Raw genomic sequence first — 13,604 nt, forward strand, 5'->3', positions numbered from 1 at the left:
TAATGGTAGAAAATTCAACCCATTCTCATTTATTAGATAATGATGGGTTCCCTGATCAAATTCCTTACTTTGCTTATTATGCTTGTATTTATCTTAACGCTGTTGTTTCTCCTTTTTCCTTTTCCAAGTTTTTGCTGATTTGTTTTCTATTCTGTATTTTTACTATTCTTCCCTGAAAGTTTGGTTTTCTCTGTGATCGATATTTTTCTGCCCCTATTGGGGTACATTTCGTTGGCTCAGGTGGGCACTTAGAGGGTCCCCTCCTCCACCCCACCCCCAACGAGGCACACGCAACACTGATACTGACATTTGTTAAGAGGCTTGCACCCAGGGGCAGGATGCCCTGGGTTCTCAGTTCTGCCATTCAGCAATAGCATGACCATAGCCAAATTACCTACCCTCCTTGAACAGGAAAACATAAGGCAGGCAGTGGTGCTCCTGCCTGTGGTGTCCCCCCTTCTCCTGAGGCTTCTGGGCTAGGTTTGGGCCTTACCTTTCTCAGAGCTGAAGAATCAAGAGGAGGGGATGGAGAAGATGACCCTTTCATGCCTTCGGCCCCACTCCTCTCAGAATTCTAGGAAGGGAATTCTCAGCTTCTCACTGGTCTTTCATTTCTGTGGGACAGCAGGGTTATCCTTTCCTCTCCTGGCCTCAGTGTGACAAAACACAGCAGAGTGCCGAGGCTTTGCCTGTGGACATACGAGAGGTGGGCCAGGAACCCAGTTCTCCCACCCCCAGCCTTAAATAAAGAGGGGAATCTTCCATCTTCTTCTCTCAGCCCTTTGAGTAGCAGAAATGCCCGTATGATGGAGCTGGAATAAGCAGGAGACAGGAAATTGGAAGAGGGACCCACAGAGTACAGGCCCTGGGGAGTCTGGCTTTACCCAAGGTCTTGAGGAAGCAGCTGCAGGCCTATACTTCATCCCTTACAAACTGCCTTAAAAGCCAAGAAACCCTCTGGTTCAGATCATGCTTTGACTGCTACCGCCAGGTCTTGGGACTTGCCCTCAAAGAACTGTGTCTCAATTCTTTTGTTTTCTCCCAACGATTTGATAGAGCGGGAAGGTGGGAAGTATCGTATACCATCTATTTCTACACCTTTAATTTTGTGATGCTGCAAAATTTTTTTCCATTAGGCAAAACTTTGAACTCCTTGAGGGCAAAGGCCGGGCTCCTATACCCCTTCAATCCCTACTCAAGAGTCACGGAAGTTGGTCTGTTGCCTTCTCCTGCAGGCTGTTGATCACTAGCTGAGGCCAGCCACCCGGAAAGCCACTCACCTCCTTCTGCACACTGCCACCATCTGGGTCCTGCGACCTCACAGGACCATGGTGCTTATTTCCTGCTCACCCACGGGTTCTGAGGTACTCTCCGCCTGTTCTTCCACTGCAATACTCTCTTAACGCTTCATAAAAATAGTTGCACGATAGAAAAGAATACATATATATATATATAACAGAGTCACTTTGCTGTACAGCAGAAACTAACATTGTAAATCAACTATACTTCAACGAAATAAAAATAAAAATAATCACCACACACACACACACACGAAAAAGTCCACAAGCTCCCTGGGGACAGGGAAAGGGCTTCTTCTCTGCTAGAGGCCCTGTGACCAGTGTTCTCACTGAGGGGTGAGAGGAGGGAGGTATGACTGGTGACACCCTCCCCAAACCAATCAACAGCTGCCCTCCCCCCCCACCCAGCCCTCCTCCACATGTGAAAGAACACCAAACAACTCTGTTCAAAACAGTTTATTTTATTTTATTTTTTTTTTGTCAGACAAACACATTGATTTCTGGACCACAGTAGAGGATGGAAACCTTTCACAAACTTATTTATTTGAAAATACAAATATAAAATTATACTTTCCACATCTGTGATGTGAGAGACTGCCATCCACATAGTAATTTTTTACAACAGGGCTTTAAGAAAGCCACACACAAAGACCTGAAAGATGCTTGAGATATATATATATAGATACATATATATGTATATATATAAAAAAAATACTCACTACCAAAGTTGTCATCAGTTTCATACTAAAGTATAAAAGTAAGGGTGAGGTCAGCCACAGTGCTAGGGAAAGTTTTATTTAGATACATTGATGTCCACATGAAACGCTTAGACTTGCATCCTATTACATATGGAATTCCGAGTTTACAATACACCATGAACGGCAGATTGGCTAGCCCATGCTACTCAAGAGGACACTCACAGATTCCACACAGGATGGTACAGTATGTACAGAATACAGTAGCAGAGAGCCTTCTGGAAGGCTCTGAAACTTTTGTCTCTCAGTCCCCATCCCCCTCCCCCCCCTCCCCCCCCCCCCCCCCCCCCCCCCGCACGCCCCTGCCTCCTGGAAACAAACTCTTGTCCGAGACAATACATTCTGATCATTTGATAGCCAAGTGTTTGGATTAAGGTTGCTTCCCCAGAGGGGTGGGTTCTACGTATATATTTTTGTTTTAGTTTACTTACTTTTTTTTTTTTTGGTTAAAAAAAAAAAAAAGAAAGAAAAAGAAAACAAACATATACAGTATTAAAGTATTGCTTAACGTACAGCGTCTCCTTGTGTAGTGTCGGTGCCCAGGACCGGGCTGAGCTGACTTCTGCTTCTTTTCTGTTTGGAGCAGGGGGATGGGGGAAGCCTGCCAGCATCTCTCTTCCATGTGCTTGCCTGCATCTGTCCCTCTGCTCTCAACACCCCCCACCCTGCTTCAGCCTTCCTTGGCAGGTAGCCTGGCTTGTGGAGCACATTAGAGAAAGCAAAAAACTCTTCCCTGCCCCACCCAACCCCCCAGCCTCCCTCTGTCCCTGCGCGCCACTCCCAACTGATAAAGAGAAGTATGTTAGTGTTTCTTTTGTAAACAATTTCATATGCAATATAATACAGAAAGCATGGCTGACCTTCAATAAAAAAAATATAGTAAACTATATTGCTTTATTCTTGATTATGCTGCAGTGAGTGAATGGCAGAATGAAGCAGTGTGGTGGGGTGGTGGCTAAGTCCCTAGCCCTCGTTTGCACTAAAGATCAAAATAGGTTTTGCTTTTCTATTTGGAACCAAAAAAAGAAAAAAAAAATTTTTTTTAATCCCCAAATGAAAAGAGAACCAAAAAAAAAAAAAAAAAGCCCAAGAAACAAAACAAAATTGAAAACAAAAACTGAACACCTTTCAGGTCATTAGAACCAACAATTACCCAATGATTTTTATACTAGTCTAGCAAGATGTGTGTAACATTCACTGGCTGTGAATTGCTGTGCAGTGAAACATTAAATCGACAGCAATAGAGCCATGCTACCTTAAAGTCCAAGCTACGAGTTCAAATTAAGATGAAGGTTATGAAGGATAGGAACATAAAGGCCTGTTGGGACTTCGTTTGAATCAAGCCGATGAGCGACTGGGATACAGAGCGAGGCTGTTTGGTTTTCCCAGTGGGTGTGAGGAAGGCCACAAGCCAGGTGGGTGGAAGCTCCTGGAGAGGAGACCTGGAACTTGGTCGTCCCCACCAACTCCACGTCCAGGTAGAACCAGGAATGGGTCCAGGAGCTTACGCAACTCACTCTCCTCTGTGTGGGAGGAGAGGAGTTTGGGGGCCCCAGGCAGATGGATCTAGAAGCCAGAAAGTCACCCGGTGGCTACTTTATGATTCCGGGGAAAAGCCATCAGCCAAGAGGGTTTCTCCCCCAGGGAAGGTGAAAGGTAGTTCCCATGTTCGCCACTGAGCTTAACTGAAACAAAGACAAGGCTGAACGTCAGTGCTAAAATAATTTACAAAAATCTTCCAAAATGGACTTCTAGATGAGTGGGGGACTAACGTGAACCTTAACCTAGGTAGCCACATTAAAACATATCAGATTTCCACGAGATTTGTGCTATGGGCTACTGGGTCTCTTCAAAAGGTATTATAAACATCTAAAACATATTCACACAGATTATCAATTTCTTCTGAGCATTCTTAAAAAAATATTTTTTCTCTTAGTAAAATCATTTTAATATACCATGCCTTCCTCTTTTAAAAAATAAATTAAAAAAATCCAGTTTTGCATATCTAGCGTTAGCATTTAAGGTAGTATGGCACACCCCTTCACAGCTGGGGGGTGGGGTGGGAATCTACAAAACGCCGTAGAGTCTACCGGCATCTGAACATCGTGAGACCTTGGGTTAGCTGAAACCACATCAGATCAGCAGAAATAAAATTAAAACTTGAAATTGAAAAACAAAATGAAAGGAAAAAACTGCCCCCAAATTATTAGCATTTTTTTCATAAATAAGAGAAAGTTCTATCCTTACTGGTCCTAAATCTGAATAACTATGTCTAATTTTTTTAAACCTTAATTACCTTATACCTATCAATACGTACTAGAAGAAAGAGGAGAAAAAAAGTCACTACACTAGTACCAGGACAGCACGCTTACAAGATAGCCATTTTATACATTATTAACAGACAATGATCAACAAAGAGTCTTCTATGAGGTGATGGGGGATGCAGAGAAAGGAAGGGTAGTACAGTACATCATCAACATGGACAAAATAGTAATTAAATTCCCTAGTCTAGACACTGAATTTCTGGGAATTTATTGTCTCTTTTTTTTTTCTTATTTTGTTTTTTTTTTAAATAAAACTTCTATTTTGTTATTTTATTACTTGAACAAGTTTTGATGTTTTAAAAGCGCCCAGCATTTTACTTAGCCTGGTTGTTTGGAAATAAAAAAAGAAAGAAAAACAAACAAAAAAAAACCCCTCACCAAACAACCTAACATTTTATTGGAAAAAACAAAGAACGTGATTTTTTTTTTTAAAAAAATGTTGCTGTTTAATTAAAATTGAAAAAGGCTTTTTTTCTTTCTTTCTGAGTTAGCATTTTGGAGCCTTTTGCTTGAAGATGATTTTACCCTACCATGTCTGTGAATGTCTACATTAGTCTACTTTGTTAGTAAAATTTATAAAAATAGGAGTGCAGCAGCTCTTTATAATAAATGTCGCATTCAGTGTCTCATACTGGCTGTGCCTTAAGTACCAAATTTATAAACGTAACAATTTAAAAAATATTAATAAAACGTCAATATCACATTTTAAAAAAGAAAAAAATATATATCCACACTACAATATGTTTTAATGCCATCTATTGAGTTGTACTTCTATAGTTGCTGTTGCCGACCTATGACCAACATTAAAAAAAAGTTAAATTAAAAAATATCCTTCATCATAAGTATCTTTCCCCATCTGAGGACCATATATTATAACAGCCAAATGTTCAACATGTGCAAACAGGAAACGGTCAGTTTTTCCCACCAGTCACAGTGCAGCGATGTTTATACTTTTTATTTTTTTAAATTCTGTTTACATCTACAATAAATTAAAAAAAAATTCTTCCATAGCCTCTCTGGTGATACTTGCAGCACTGAGGTATTAAAAAAAAAAAAAAAAAGAAACAAAACCGAAAGATTGCTTTCCTAATTGGTAAATAGAAAGTGAATGGAGAAAAGGTTTCATTAATGCAGGCTTATCCACTCCTGGCCCACGGGCCCCCAGAGCTGGGGGCGGATGGGGAACAGGGGAAGAAGAGAGGCAAAGTGTCCTAGGGACCTTTGGAGGTGCTGAAATGATTGGACGATAGAAAATGATCAAATATTTAAAAATTAAGACTGAAAAAGAATGTCCCCCCACCCCGCCCCACCCAAGCCAAACAGGTGTGCTTTGAAACATTAAATATGTTAAATATTAAAATTGTAGCTTTGTTTTTAAAAAACGTCTTGGGAATAGCAGTTTTTCATATTTTAAATAAAAATCTAACTAGACGGTAACGTTGGAAGCTGTGCACAGACGAGAGGTTAATATGCTGGTATGACACTAATACAGTTCTTAGGTCTATCACACAGACAAGAGGAGCTAACCAGTGTTCTAACTTGTCGTGGGGTCGGCCTGGCAGCTGGGTGTTCTTCGGTCTCAGTCACTGACTTGGTTTATTGTTACTCCCCTCCTCCATCCACAGAGCATCAAACTGCCGGGGACCGACTCCCTCACAAAAATATTTTTGATTCTCTCTTTCTTAATAGTTTCTATGTAGTTAATGGAATTGTATTTACAACATTTCTTTTTTTAGAATTCACAACTGCAAAAAACCTTATAATATCACCTCTTTCAACAGAAAAAAAGCACTTATAGAAAAGGAGGACACTCAAAACATCGTCGTCCTTACCTTATTGCCGAAAATAGATATACTTAGGTTAACAAAGAGACAGCACAAAAAAGAACCGCTATAGTCTGTTAATTAGCCTACTACATCTCACTTCTTATACAATGCAAAGTAGAAAGTTGACGCCCACCTCCCGCTCCATATTTCACAACCTCGCTTCTGTGTGTGCTCAAATTCCACCTGAAAATTCATACAGTCTCAGAATTGGTACCAAAATATTGAGAGTAATATTACCATCTCAGCATCCTTGAAAAGTGAGAACAGAATTAAAACAAGCAAAAAAAAATTTTTTTAAGAAAAAAATAATACCTTAATATAACAATTATACTATGGTTAGCTTTCAACTAGATATTAAAGCTATATGACTACTGCACTAAGTCAAAATCACTACCAAATGTGATCTGAAGAGATTTAAAAGGAGAAGGGGGAAGAGAGAAGAGGGAGGGAAACCATCAAGAAAAACAAAAATAAAACAAAACCAAAATCATGGGATATATACACATTTAAAAGCTGTTGTCTTATATTACAGCAGATTCATGAGATGATGAGATGCAGTCAACCCTCGATCCGAAGTGAGCCATCTCTGGTTGGGATGGGGAGTGAGGCTGGTGGGGGAACAGGTCTGATGACATCACCTAAACAAAGGGCCACTCAGAAACTTCGCCCAGTCTTGCCTGGACATCCAGGTATGCTCTGCAGGGTATAGAAGGTCGAGGGTGTCCAGAAGAGAACAAAAAGTGGGGGTGGGAGAAGAAAGAAGAAATGTCAGGCAAGCATACCATTTACTCCAACTTTTTATTTTTTATCTTTTTCCCATTTCTTTTTTTTTTTTAACATCTTTATTGGAGTATAATTGCTTTACCATGTTGTCTTAGTTTCTGCTGTACAAAAAAATGAATCAGCTATATGTATACATATATCCCTATATCCCCTCCCTCTTGAGTCTCCCTCCCACCCTCCCTATCCCACCCCTCTAGGTGGTCACAAAGCACCGAGCTGATCTCCCTGTGCGATGCGGCTGCTTCTCACTAGCTATCTATTTTACATTTGGTAGTGTATATATGTCCATGCTACTCTCTCACTTCGTCCCAGCTTAACTAGAGCTTTCAAAGTATGGCTACATTGGGCTACTGAGGACATTGGAAAATGGCCAGGCTAACCGCTGACTGGGGTCACAGCCTGAGCTGTGACATCGGAGCCACGCCTGCTGCTGGGGAGAGGGCAGCTCTGGTTAAGCTTCTGTTTTCAAAGCTTAATGTTTAAAAACTTCTGTCTTTATGAGATACCCATCAATGACTGTCAATAACTGAAAATGCTAATTTCTACTAAAAAAATCCTATTACATACCAAAGACTCAAGGTCAGGACACATAAAAACATTCACGACAAATAACCAGCTTTGGTTCTAGGAAATAAAAACAGGCCCGGGATTCACAGACTTGCCAATCGAATCTGCCTGAATTGACTGTGAGCCTGGGTCCCTCCTTCATGGATGGTACCAAATGTCTGAGGGTCACCTCTGTTGGGGACAAAGTGTGTGTTTTGGTGTGGCCATGTGACTCGATTGGCCCACTTAATCATTTTGGAGGGGGCAGGTGGTTACCTCCACTCTCATCTATTCCATCCTTCTGAGTCCTAAAGGTGGATGAGGGAGGCTGCGCTGGGGGCAGCCTCGGCCCTCCCCCGACCCCCATGGACACGCTGCAGAGGCCTTGGAGGGTGTGGGGAGGAGATGGGAGGAAACCTACACCACCCTCCACTTCCAGGGGAGGGAGGGAAGAAGCGCTGGTGGTTGTTCAATCCCCTCATCGACTGATTCTACAAAGGGCTGGTGCCACTTTCCATCCCCAGCGTTCTCGGGTACATCAGTCTGCCTTGCTCTCAGAGGAATCTTAGTTCCCTTGGGGCCCCCAGACCCAGCTTAATTAGTCGTGAGTAGCTCTCCTTCACACTGTTAGTGGCCTCTGGCTCCGGCCGGCCAGCGATGGCTGGGTCAGTGCTGGAAGGGAAGTGTAGGCGAGGGGTGGGGAGAATTCACACACGGGGTTTATTTGGTTAAGAGAGGCAGTTGCGTTAGTTGAGGTGATTCCTTAGCAGCAATATTAGAGAAATTCAAGAGATTTATGGAGCACAGCTCCACCTGGTCCCCCAGCTGGGCCCACCCTACTGAGTCCTGGCTGGCTCAGGGGCCCGAAGCAGCCCTCTACACGAGGGGCATCCTGCTGACTGCAAACCAAAGTGGCAAATCCGTCTCCGGCCTTGTTCCTTTACGTCCCAGCTCCTGGAGTGAAAGGCGTTCACGCCCCAGCTGGGATTCTATGAGTGGGACCCATTCCCAGGCCTTGGCTGTCGCCCTCTCTCTTCCAAAGAAATCGACTCATGTCTCAAGACTTCAGACTAACTCGCTAACACGGGTCACATTTAGCTCTCGCGAGAGAACCGCTCTCCTTGGTGCCCTTCCCGAGAATGATGGATACTCATTTTCAGTGAGAACGTGGCAAGAGGCTCCCTCACTGACTGCCCCAACTCCCCTCTCCTCCACTCCACCCCTTCCATATCCCCATCAAAGTGATTTAAAAAATGTTTAATTAACTTGAGCTCAGTTTAAAAGGTTAGGAAACTGGCAGGGATCCAAATCCACGTAACGCAGGTGATGTCGTTAATTTAATTTGCTTTTCGTGCGGTAATCTGGATAATTACTCAGCAGTTACTGGCAAAAATGTTTTCTTTTCACTAAAAGATGGAGTCTGGCTGTTTGACTGCATGAACCCCACTGGCCGAGCCCAGCGAGCTCTGGGGAGCTGAAAGGGCCCAGCAACCCACAAGGCCAGCTCGCAGGATCCTGCCCGCCCTCCCACCTCCAGGCCTGGCAGAAGCCCAGCGGTTCCCTGCCTCCGTCCCCCTGGGACGGGCACAGCACAAAATCTCCTTCCAGTTTCCCATACTCTTGATTGTATTTCAAGACAGAGAAAGATGAGGGGTGGGAAAGATAAAGAAAAGGAATCAAAAGAATCAAAGAAAAAAAGTGGGGTCATGCTTTAAGCTGGAGGAGGGATGAGAGATTAAAAGACTGGATTGTTTTGCCCCCCACCCCCCTGAAAAGGGGTCCAGAAAGAGGAAGGAGAGATGTGGACGTGAGGAGACCAGGGCCGTGCGTACTTGCATGCCCAGGGCGCATACATGTACGGACACGCCCAGCGGGCGAGACACGTGGCAGAGAAGGTAATACCTCAGAGTGAGATGGCAACGAAAGCACCTGCTCAATGGTATCCATTTGTAAAGGCCGTTGCAATCAAAGGTCCCTAAAATTGCACAATTGTTAAGGTCATCAGCACACTATACATGGGAACAGATTGTCATATTCTGGGAAAGGAAATTATCTCTAGGACTAGACTGTGGTTGCCAGCATGAATATGTAATTCTGAGACACCGTGCCACGAGGGGCCAGAATGACATCCTTCCCAGCCCCGACTCCCCACCCCCGGCCTGTCCGCTCACCCAGGGGAAAATTGAGAGCCAGATTCACAGGGGTGGGTGGGTGATAGGAAAGGGGGGCTTGCGCCGAAAATGATGGGCACTGTTGCCCTGAGCCCCAGCGAGCAAAGATAACAGTGTCTCTGTCCACAGTCCCAACGGCTCCAGCTGGGGAGAAAGCAAGGCCCGTGCAGACCAAACGTGACGATGTGCTTATTTCAGAAACCATCACGGCACACAGGTCAGAGACCGAGGTTTTCATGAACAAATAGGGTCTGTGTTTCTGGGCACTGACAATGGAAATGAGCTGTGTTCTACGTGGTGACAGACGGTCTCCCAAATTGATGCAGCTCTAAGCTGAATAATACTACTCTGGATTTGGTACTACAGCTGATCCGAGGGGATTTGACTTATCAAACTACTGCCTTAAGTGATGTTGGCTCGGGAGTGGAATTCAACAAGGACCCGGACCGCACAGGCCAGGGATGGCAGAAGTGTGTGTGTGTGTGTGTGTGTGTGTGTGTGTGTGTGTGTGAGTGTGTGGAGAGTGTGTGTGCATGCATGAGAGTGCACAGACGTGCGTTTGAGGTGGGGATGGAGGACTTCTAACACCAGGGTCAGGGATGGGCTGCCCTGGTGCCCAGACCGTCTGCCCTTGTTCTGTTCTCCCCAGCACAGCTCGGGAGGCAGGGCTCTCCCGACAGGGACATGACCTGGGACAGCAGACACTCCCACCTCAGCTCAAAATCAAACTGACTCCAAGATGGTGAGGTTGGCCGATTTTCTGTTTTCCAAATGGAAGGGACAAGCGAGTAAGTGGGCTCAGGCACATTCATGCTCACACACACTGCGAGGGGGAAGAACAATACAATCTGAAAACAGCATGCAAATCTGTTAAGCAAATTTCCATTGCCTGGATTAGTGAGATTATAGAACCACAGAGCATTACAAATATCAAATGCATCTGGCCTTCGGGGGCAGGCGCAGCTACAGAACGCAAATGGGAACTTATTGGAACCTGGAAACTGTAAGAAACATTAGCGGAGGAAACCTCCTGGGACAGGGCTTGCACCCCACGCTATGTCCCAGGCCCCGGCGCTGCCCCTGGACCTCGGGTGGTGACCCTCCCGACTAAGCTGCTACCCTGTGGGGCGGGTCCGTAGCTCCAACGTCCCGGCGCACCTGAGTCTCCAGGAGGCCGGGATCGAGGAGAGGGGCTGATACTGAGGCTCTACTGTGAGCCAGCAGCTGACATATCCTGTTTCCATTTATTCTCTCACAATCTTTTGAGGGAGGAACACTTATACTCGTTTGACAGCCAGGGAAGCAGAGGATTATATACGTGGCTCAAGGTTGCATGGGCTGGACGTGCTGGAGTGGTGATCTGAACCTGACCTGCCCACACTCCCTCCACTCACCCGTGGCTGCACACCGTGCCTGACCCCCAAGTGCTCAGGAAGCACCTAAACGAAGAAGCTTCAGCCCTGGATGGCTGACGTGATGCGGATGGGGGCCCGCTGCCCTCTCCTGGCCTCCCACCTCTGGGCTTTTCTGGCACACCCGCCCCGGGGTGCCACAGGACATGGGCAGGAGGGCAGGGGCAGGAAGGTACTTACAGCTATGCCGTGGCCGAAGCCTGAGCCCGGCTGTGGGCTGGCCGCACTTATGTAATTCCCCACTCCGGAGTCCTGGCTGGCAGGGCCGTAGAGATCGGCGACAGGTCCTGGGCTGTTGGCCCCCGGGAAGCCTCCGGGCCGCGCCGGGTTGGAGCCTGCCGGGGAAGCGGGCGCGCCAAAATTCGGTTGAGCACTGTAGCTATTCAGGACTGGTGTGCAGAGAATAGAGCTGGGTATGAGGCCAGAAGCCACGCATGCACCGGTCATTACAAGCCAAACACTCCAGAAAAACAGCTGAGGCCCAACTTCTAACACTGAACCAAGGCCATGCGAAGACATCAGCAGGGACTCAAGAATACTCAGCCCAGGCTACTACTAAGAAGCTCGGAGCTCCAAAAATAGAGAGAAGAAAAAAACAATCATTCAACACACTACGGCAACCAACCGGAGGTGCTTCACTGCCCACCAAATTATCACAATAGAAATAGAGGTATATATGGAAGAGAGAGAGAGAAAGAGTTTTTTTTTTTTTTCCACATCTGAATTGATGCTCATGCAGTCTTGTCTAGATCTGGGCACGTTGAGACAGCATTCACATCCCATGCAAACTACAAAGGAACTAGTTTTAGACTACACATTGTGTTAATATTGATATTAAAATGTGACAGGAAACAAAGCAATTTGTGTCCAGGAAAAAAAATCTTTGGGGAGGGGATTTTTGATTTGCGTTTTCTTTCACTTTTTCTTTTTTGGTTTGTTTTTGGATCCATTAAATGACAAATTTGTTTTAAACAAAAAAAAGACAAAAAAGATCTTCAGCGCCCCTTCCCCCCACCAACCACTTCCCCCCTCCCCACTGGCTACTCCTTCCCTGCCCACCCCTCCCATTTATATCCCTGTATGAACGTCATCAATACTGAACGTGGTCGGAGGATGGGATATGTCATGGAAAATTTGGGCATCTTAACATAACAGTAATGATGGTGGCAGAGGGTTCCCTTCTGGGGTGGAGAGCTGGGGATGGAGGGAGGGGATGGGGTGGGGATGGCGAGGCTGGAGGCTCTGGGGCCGAAGCTGAGTGAATGCCAATGATTCTACCGGACACCCACACACTCACCTCCTGCAGTAGAAGGAAAGGGGGGATTTAAACTTTTTTTTTCCTTTCGTTTAAAAAAAAAAGACAAGTATGAATTCAGAGCATACTGACTGAACCAATTTATCACTAAAGCATATCTGACCGAAATGTCTGCTTTCTGTTGGTTATCTCCAGATATAGACTCCAGACAGGAAAAGAGCTAGGAATGTACCTTTGCTACAGAGAGATGGGACTTCACACCCACAGACGCTGAGAGTGGCAGTGTGGAGGGGGCAGTGGGAGGAGACACTGCCTCGGGCTCCCTCCCTTAGCTTCCCCCAAATTCCATCATTCCCTCCCCAGCAAGGGCCACAGCCTGTCAACCAGGTTCATTTTGTCTCATCTTCATGTCCCCTTAGTAGCTTAAACTGTTTCTTTTCCCTAATGGAAAAAAAAAAATTTTTTTTTTTTTAACTGTAAAAATAAGTTCTCATTGATTTTTAAAGCTCAAGGTGAGTCTGGGGCTGGCCAGTTCTGGGCTACAACTAACCCATCTCAAAGAACCAGACAATCTGGCTTCCACGCATTTCCATGGCTCCCAGGGGCTGCTCCTCCCAACAGCCTTCTCCCTCCTGCCCCCCTCGGCACTTCCCTCTGCCCTGTGGCCACCCGCCCTCAGTGGCAGAAGGGAAGAACATCTGCAAGTCTGCTCTGGGCCATGGCCTTGCCCCGCGGACCTGTGGTTGGAGCCCCTTACTTCTGGGCGGGGGGACTGAAGAGCCAGACGTGGATTGATTTCTACCCACTTGTTGCCGGGATGGGAAGAGACCGAAGATGCACTCCAGCCAGGCCAGTTGGAGACTGGGACGGGACACGAAGATGCAAAGGGGGGCAAGCCAAGCTGGGCCTGGCTCTCGACTCAGCAGAGAAAAGGCAAGCTGCTACTTTGGGATGCCCTCTAGGGCAGGAGGCCCCAAGCTCAGGCCCCTTGGAAGCTGTGCTGAGAAAGGAAGAAACTGGCCGATGGGAAGAACAGGTTAAAGAGAAAAGAAATCACAGAGGCTTTGAGCAAGTGAGTTGCTCATTTGGGAAGGCACCGGCAGACAAAGGGGACGGGATTTTTGAATACAGATTAAACTTGCAGATAACGTTTGGCCTTGCTCACTCACGGAGGCTAGCAACAAGCTGCGAGATTCAAAAGGCCGCATTCTCTCGGTCTCACACACTTTCTTCC

The 13,604-nt window shown here is 45.9% G+C and overlaps 1 protein-coding gene across 8 annotated transcripts in view; it reads right to left on the bottom strand.

The window, feature by feature from the left end:
* Positions 1–2,463: 2,463 nt before the first annotated feature.
* MSI2 (musashi RNA binding protein 2) overlaps positions 2,464–13,604 on the bottom strand; it is a 389,547-nt gene continuing 378,406 nt past the window's right edge. For 4 of the 8 annotated variants that reach the window (XR_007473301.1, XR_007473302.1, XM_049701560.1 and 1 more), the window contains 3 exons: positions 11,296–11,450; positions 9,435–9,507; positions 2,464–6,899 (listed from right to left, as the gene is read on the bottom strand). Coding sequence is in view for 6 of the 8 variants with exons in the window: in XM_049701560.1 (XP_049557517.1) it covers positions 9,466–9,507; positions 11,296–11,450 (197 nt within the window). In the remaining 2 variants the exon portion in view is untranslated. Of the gene's footprint in view, positions 6,900–9,434; positions 9,508–11,295; positions 11,505–13,604 lie in introns of all 8 variants that reach the window. The other 4 variants (XM_049701557.1, XM_049701559.1, XM_049701558.1 and 1 more) reach the window with 3 other exon arrangements.

Source organism: Orcinus orca, chromosome 19 (genome assembly GCF_937001465.1).
Source record: "Orcinus orca chromosome 19, mOrcOrc1.1, whole genome shotgun sequence".
NCBI classification, from domain to species: domain Eukaryota; kingdom Metazoa; phylum Chordata; class Mammalia; order Artiodactyla; family Delphinidae; genus Orcinus; species Orcinus orca.